At 47.5% G+C, this 6,562-nt stretch overlaps 1 protein-coding gene across 3 annotated transcripts in view; it reads left to right on the top strand.

Annotated features, from left to right (window-relative positions):
* The first annotated feature begins 1,349 nt into the window (after positions 1-1,349).
* The window catches only part of LOC116087014 (ankyrin repeat and KH domain-containing protein 1), an 83,641-nt gene continuing 78,428 nt past the window's right edge, over positions 1,350-6,562 (top strand). Inside the window, exon 1 of one of the 3 annotated variants that reach the window (XM_031365395.1) lies at positions 1,350-1,983. In XM_031365395.1, the coding sequence (XP_031221255.1) occupies positions 1,678-1,983 (306 nt within the window). In that variant the 5' untranslated portion in view covers positions 1,350-1,677. The remainder of the gene's footprint in view (positions 1,984-6,562) is intronic. The other 2 variants (XM_031365394.1, XM_031365396.1) reach the window with 2 other exon arrangements.

Here is a 6,562-nt window from a genome sequence, read left to right on the forward strand (position 1 = left end):
CAGGACAGGCTGAGAACTGAAGGAAGAGGGAGGATTAATTAAGAAAAAAAAATTAGCCGGGCGGTGGTGGTGAACGCCTTTAGTCCAGGCACTTGGGAGGCAGAGGCAGGCGGATTTCTGAGGTCGAGGCCAGCCTGGTCTACAGAGTGAGTTCCAGGACAGCCAGCGCTATACAGAGAAACCCTGCCTCGAAAAACCAAAAAGGTATATTTATCTTCCCTATAAGTTGGTCACTCTGCTAAGCTCTGTGTGCTATCAACTTTAATTCCTAACCACCCGGTGGGGACGGTGCTCACATTCCCATTTTACAGAGTTAACATCCAACGCTCCCAGGTCACTCAACAAATAAAAGTGGCGGCACCGGACTAGAAATAGCCCGCGAGCACGTCCTCTTAGCCGCATCCAGCCCTGCAGTCGGATTCCACGCAGCGTTCCGTCTTCCTCTGCCGGACAGTTCCCGGGACCAAGGGATGGCGCTGTCCAGCCCGCCGGCTTCCCGGAGAGAACGCGGCCCCGCCACGCCATCCTGCCCCAAGGCCGTAGAGTGCGCGGGTCCGGCACCCGGCGCGCGGGCGGGTGGGGAAGCCTCGGAGGACGACACCGGAGCTGCTCCCGGGGTTGCTTAAGCTCCGCGCGCGGCGCTCTGTCTGGACAGGCGGGAGGCGCCCAACAGAACCAGCCCCATCCTGGCTCCGGGTTAGCGTGGCCGCTCCTATTCCTTGACTCCCCCACCCCCCCAAACAGCCGGAGGCAAACGGGTTAAGTAGCCTCACCTGTCCCGGAGGCGGAGCCTGACGGGGTGATTGACGTCGAGGTCTTCCAACCAGGAAACGGCAGGAAGCTAGGGCTTCGCCGAGACTGATCGCTTCTTTCCGCCAATCCCCGTGCGGCTACTTCCGGCCGTAGCCGCGGCGCCGGTGGGAGCGCGACAGGTGGGAGCTACTTTTGCTACCTCGGCGCCTCTTGCATCTTGGACGCACGAGACTCTCCAAGAGCAGGGTTAAGTCCTCCTTCATATCTTGTTACTTCCTGCGGGTTCTCACTTCAGCCCTCTTTTTAATGAGCAATGGAAATCCCCCCCAGCCCTTTTCCCGTCACCTCAGATGGGGGCGGGATGAAGTCCTCTCACAGGCCAATCGTACCGCGCGACGTCCCGTGACGAGATGACCGACGCTACCCGGCGCCAATGGAGTTCCCCCATTGTTAGGGCTCATTTTACTTTTTCTGACGGACCACGAGTATAGCCAATAGACTGTAAGGTCGTGATTACGCTCGTCACGGAGGCTGGCCAATAGATCCAGGAGGAGGCCGGAAGTCGGCTCTGGCTGGGGGTTGGGGGGAGAGGCAGGAGGCGGGCGTTCGCAACCGCCTAGGCCTACGCGGGTCAACGCAGCTTGGGGGCTGCGAGCCAGCCAGCAGCGCGTGACGGAGAGCGTGAGCGACAGATGGCCGCGGCCAATGGTTCGCAGGCGCCTGGAGGTCGCAACCAGTGATGAGTCTCAGGGGCGGGAGGCAGCAGGTTAGGCAGTGAGAAGTTAGTGGCGCTGCTGGGACGGGGTTGGTGGGGGGGAAAAAAGAGACGCTTCTTCCTCCTGCCGCTCCTTACCTTCCCGGGATCGGCCGCGGTGGTGGCCGCGAGTGATTCTTCGGCGGCGTCTCCGGCTCCGCGTGAGAACCATGCTGACGGACAGCGGGGGCGGCGGCGCCTCCTTCGAGGAGGATCTGGACTCCGTGGCTCCGCGATCCGCCCCAGCTGGGGCCTCGGCGGAGCCGCCTCCGCCGGGAGGGGTCGGGCTGGGAATCCGCACCGTGAGGCTCTTTGGGGAGGCTGGGCCGGCGCCGGGAGTCGGTGGCGGCGGCGGTGGCGGCGGCGGCGGCGCGGGCGGAGGGGACGCGGCGCTGGATTTCAAGTTGGCGGCTGCCGTGCTGAGGACCGGCGGCGGAGGTGGTGCCTCTGGAAGCGACGAGGACGAGGTGTCCGAGGTATAGCTCTCCAGGACCCTGGTCTCTTTAAGGTTGCGCGAGACGTGGATTCTTTTTGGACCGGCACCCGGCTGGCCCACCCTCCGCTTCCCGGGTGCCGTGCTCTCTTTGACAGCAGTCGCTTGCAAGGCGACCGCGGCAGCGGTGCGGGCCTAGGCAGCGCCGGGTTTGCTCCTCGGCGCGCGTCGGGAGCGGGTAGGGTTCCCGTCCCGGTCCGTAGACCCACAATAGGGAGCTCTTTGGTCTGCGAGCTTCGCGCGGGAACCCAGACTCCGCTGGCTACCTCCCGCCCACCCCGCGATGGGGATGGATGGGGGGAGGGCGGGGTCTTGTTAGCCAAAGTCCCTGCCCTTGGTACTGAGGGAGCCCGAGAAACTGGCGGACTCAAGCTTAGCTCAAAGAAGCCTAGTGTGCTGTTCGCCCCTGCCTTTAAGTGTGGCCTTGCCTGTGCGTTTAAGTAGAGCAGTTCTTGTTTTTTTTTTCTTTTTTCTTTCTTTAGTTTGAAGCAGGTGAGTATTAAGCTCTCAGTTTTTACTCCGAAAAAAAAACAAATCACGTGATCGGCTCTTGGACGTTTTATGAAGTTAGACAGGAAAAGGAAGTTCCAAGGCATCTTTGAGCCTCGGAATAACTGGATAGTTGAACGTGGAGGTTTTTTTAGCCTTCGAGAAGAGGCCGCCTCCTACAAACTCCTTTTCTTTTGAAGAAAAATGCATTGAGCACTTGCATTTCTTTTAGCACATGTGTATATTACTGCGTGCACATTTCAGGTGTGAGCAATTTAGGATGGTGGATAATGTCGTTTAGTCTCTTGAAGAAAAGTTGACACAAACGTACATAGTTGTAGATATTTGCACACATACTTGCATACATGAGCATTTACGAGTTGACTATTATTTTCTTTGACAATGGTGAGGATAGAGAAGTGAGCTGTGGTGTTTTAAGTGCTCAGAATTATGTTTCTTTTTAATTTGGCTATGATTTGTTGACTTTTAATTGTTTAGATTTAGTCTGTGAGCTGCTGTGTAGACCAGGGTGGCTGGACTTTCTGTGATCCCCCTCCTCCCTGTATCTCCTAAGTGCTGGAGTATAGGCCTGCATCACCATGCCTAGCTAACTATTTCTTCTACACTGGTTCTAGCATGCCTGGTTCATCCCTTGTGACTTTAACCTCTGGTCCTGGTGTTAAAGTACAGGAATTCCTGTGTACCAATGATCCTGGCTAGAGCATTTGAGAGGAATAAGGAAAAATTATTGCAGAGTACAGTTATAGCACTGTTTTTCCTAGGTCTGAACAGGAAGTGTTTTTGGATTCAACATTTTACTTAGGAAAAATGCTGTGTATGTTATCCACTCATTTTTTTTTTTTTAATTTCCCTGTAAGAAAATGAACTAGGCCAAGATGAGGGAAGAATTTTATTTGGATAGTCAGTTGTTGGGAGAGTTTGTAGCTGCTTGGGTTTGGAAGGTATGGAAGGCTCTTATCCTTTCAGTGAGATGATGAGAGCTGAACTCAGAACACATGGGTTAGGAAAGAAAGTGCTGGCTAACTTTAGATTCTAAAGATTTGTTTTCTTTGTAACTTGTAAGGGAGAATCTGAAAAGGCTGGCTTTATTCTAAATATTATGGAAGGTAGTCTTTATTTGAGGGGGCACTTTGACATAATTGGTATGAATGAGATTAGAGGTTACTGATTTGCTTTTATATGAGTAGTGTTTAAATTTCTTCACAGGTAAAAGTATTAGTGAACTTCCAGAGTCAAATGCCTGTCTTAGTGTTTGTCTCTGTCACATACATTGTTTAAAGCTATGGGAAAAATCTATACATTTTCATACCGTTTTTGAGACAAGGTCTTTGTTTTTAAAGATCTATTTATTTTATGTGTATGAGTATACATTGTAGCTGTACAGATAATTGTGACCTTCATTTGGTTTTTGGGAATTGACTTTTAGGCCCTCTGCTCGCTCCGGTTGGCCCTGCTTGTTCTTGTAGACCCAGCTTGCTCAGTGCCTGCTCCCTCTGGCCTAAAGATTTATATATTATTATAAATAAGTACACTGTAGCTGTTTTCAAGTGCACCAGAGGAGGGTGCCAGATCTTGTTACAGGTGGTTGTGAGCTACCATGTAGTTGCTGGGATTTGAACTCAGGACTTTCTAAAGAGCAGTCACTCTTACCCACTGAGCCATCTCACCAGCCCAAGAGACAAGGTCTTAATGTATAGCCCTGGCTGGCCTGGAACTGGCTTTGTAGACATGATTGGCCTCAAACTCAGAGATCAGCCTGTTTCTGCCTTGCAATTACTAGGATTCAATGTATGTCCTACCATGCCCAGCTTCATACTTTAAACAAAATTTTTGGTTTTATATGTAATGATGTTTTGCCTATAAATAAAATTTTTGGTTTTATATGTAATGGTGTTTTGCCTATATGTGTGCATACCGCTTCAGTGCCTGGTGCCCATGGAATCCAGAAGAGGGTGTCAGGTCCCTTGAAACTGGGGTTACAGCTGGTTGTGAGCTACCATGTGGGTGCTGGGAATTGAACTGAGGTCCTTTGGAAGAACAATGAGTGCTCTTAACCCTAAGCCATCTCCAACCTCAGAACACCTATTCTTATTATTCTGTTTACTTATACATTCTGTACCAAGAATGAATTTAGGTATTGAGAGTATATTTAGATTTTTCCCCCTTTTTTTGACAGGATTATACTTTGTAGTCCAGGCTGAACTTATGAATGCTAGGCAGTATTTTGTTTGAGCCACCACTATGTTTGTTTGGCTGGCTGGCCTTCCTTCCTTCCTTTCTTTTTCTTCTAAAAAAAACTTCCCAAAACAAAACCAAAACCAAAATAACAACAATGTCAACAACAATAAAACTTTAGTTTTGGAATACAGATTTCTTGAGCCACAGGAGCTTTTGGGAAGGTGAATAGCATTTGGTGAGCATGTAGCTTTTTTTTTTTTTTTCGAGACAGGGTTTCTCTGTATAGCCCTGGCTGTCCTGGAACTCACTCTGTAGACCAGGCTGGCCTCGAACTCAGAAATCCACCTGCCTCTGCCCGCTAAGTGCTGGGATTAAAGGTGGTTGCCACCACTGTCGGCGAGCATGTAGATTCTTTTTTTGTTTGTTTTTTGTTTTTTTTGGGTTTTTTTGTTTTTGTTTTTTTGAGACAGGGTTTCTCTGTACAGCCCTGGCTGTCCATAGATTCTTAACCTGTAGAGAAGAGAAAGCTTTTTTTTTTTTGTGGTTTTTCCTTTCAGAAAAGAAATTCCTCAAATATCTCACAGCAGCAGTAAGTACAGTAGGGTATATACTCTGTCTTTGTGAATGAAATGATTACTTATCTTTTCTGTTTTCTTTTTTATGAATTGTTATTTACCTTTTCTGTTTTCTTTTTTATGAATTGTTATTTACCTTTTCTGTTTTCTTTTTTATGAACTGTCTTTTCCTGTTATTTTGGAAGGAATAACAAATAATATTCTTACCTGTGAAAATACTTACCTGTGAAGTATTTGAATAATAATAAAATCCTCATTTCATATTTCCTAAATTATTTTAGAGTCAGACAATGAATTAGTTGTTACATAGTTTGGGAATGGAGATCATCTTTTTTCCCATGTGGGGCAGGAAAAGGTAAGAAATGAGAAATAAAAGACCCAGTAATGTATGTCTCTTGCTGGGTCTCTTTAAAAGGTCCCGGAGTTTGAGGAGGGAATTTAGGACTGTTACTATTAGTAAATTTTTTTTCTCAGTTTTATTTATTATTGTGTGCATGCACAAATGCCTGTGTGTGGTAGCATTCATTCTTTTAGATGTTTCATAGGACAACTAGTAGAAGTCAGTTTTCTCTACTATGAGTTCTGGGGTTTGAACTGAGGTGGTTGGGCTTGAAGTGTTTATAATTGTTGAACCATCTCATCGGCCCCCATACATTAAAAAAACAAAAACAAAACCAAAAAAACCTAGTTTTTTTCCCCCCCTTAGGAATTCATTATATGGTTATTTGTTTAGTGGTCCTGGGGATTAAACCCAGGGCCTTGTGTTCTCTAGCAAGTACTCTGCTCACTACATCTCTAGTATGTCTTTACTTTGTAAAATTTGAGATAGGACCTTAATAAATTGCTCAGGCTAAACTTGCTGTTTAGTTTAGGCAAGGATTAAACCTTGTTTTTTTTTTTTGTTGTTGTTGTTGGGTTTTTTTTGTTTTGTTTTGTTTTGTTTTGAGACAGTCTCACTGTAAAGCCCTGGCTATTCTGAACTGAATAAAGATCCACCTACCTCTACTTCTCAGTGCTGGGATTAAAGACATGGGCCACCCTATTGGACTTCAAACTTTTTTTTTTTTAAAGATTTATTATAATAATTAAGTGCACTGTAGCTGTCTTCAGATGCACCAGAAGAGGGCGTCAGATCTCATTACGGGTAGTTGTAAGCCACCATATGGTTGCTGGGATTTGAACTCAGGACCTTCGAAAGAGTAGTCAGTGCTCTTACCCGCTGAGCCATCTCACCAAGCCAAATAGTTGTTGGGACTTGAACTCAGAATCTTTGGGAGGGCAGTTGATGTTCTAAACCAC

The sequence above is a fragment of the Mastomys coucha genome, unplaced genomic scaffold, assembly GCF_008632895.1.
Source record: "Mastomys coucha isolate ucsf_1 unplaced genomic scaffold, UCSF_Mcou_1 pScaffold13, whole genome shotgun sequence".
Taxonomy (NCBI): Eukaryota; Metazoa; Chordata; class Mammalia; order Rodentia; family Muridae; genus Mastomys; species Mastomys coucha.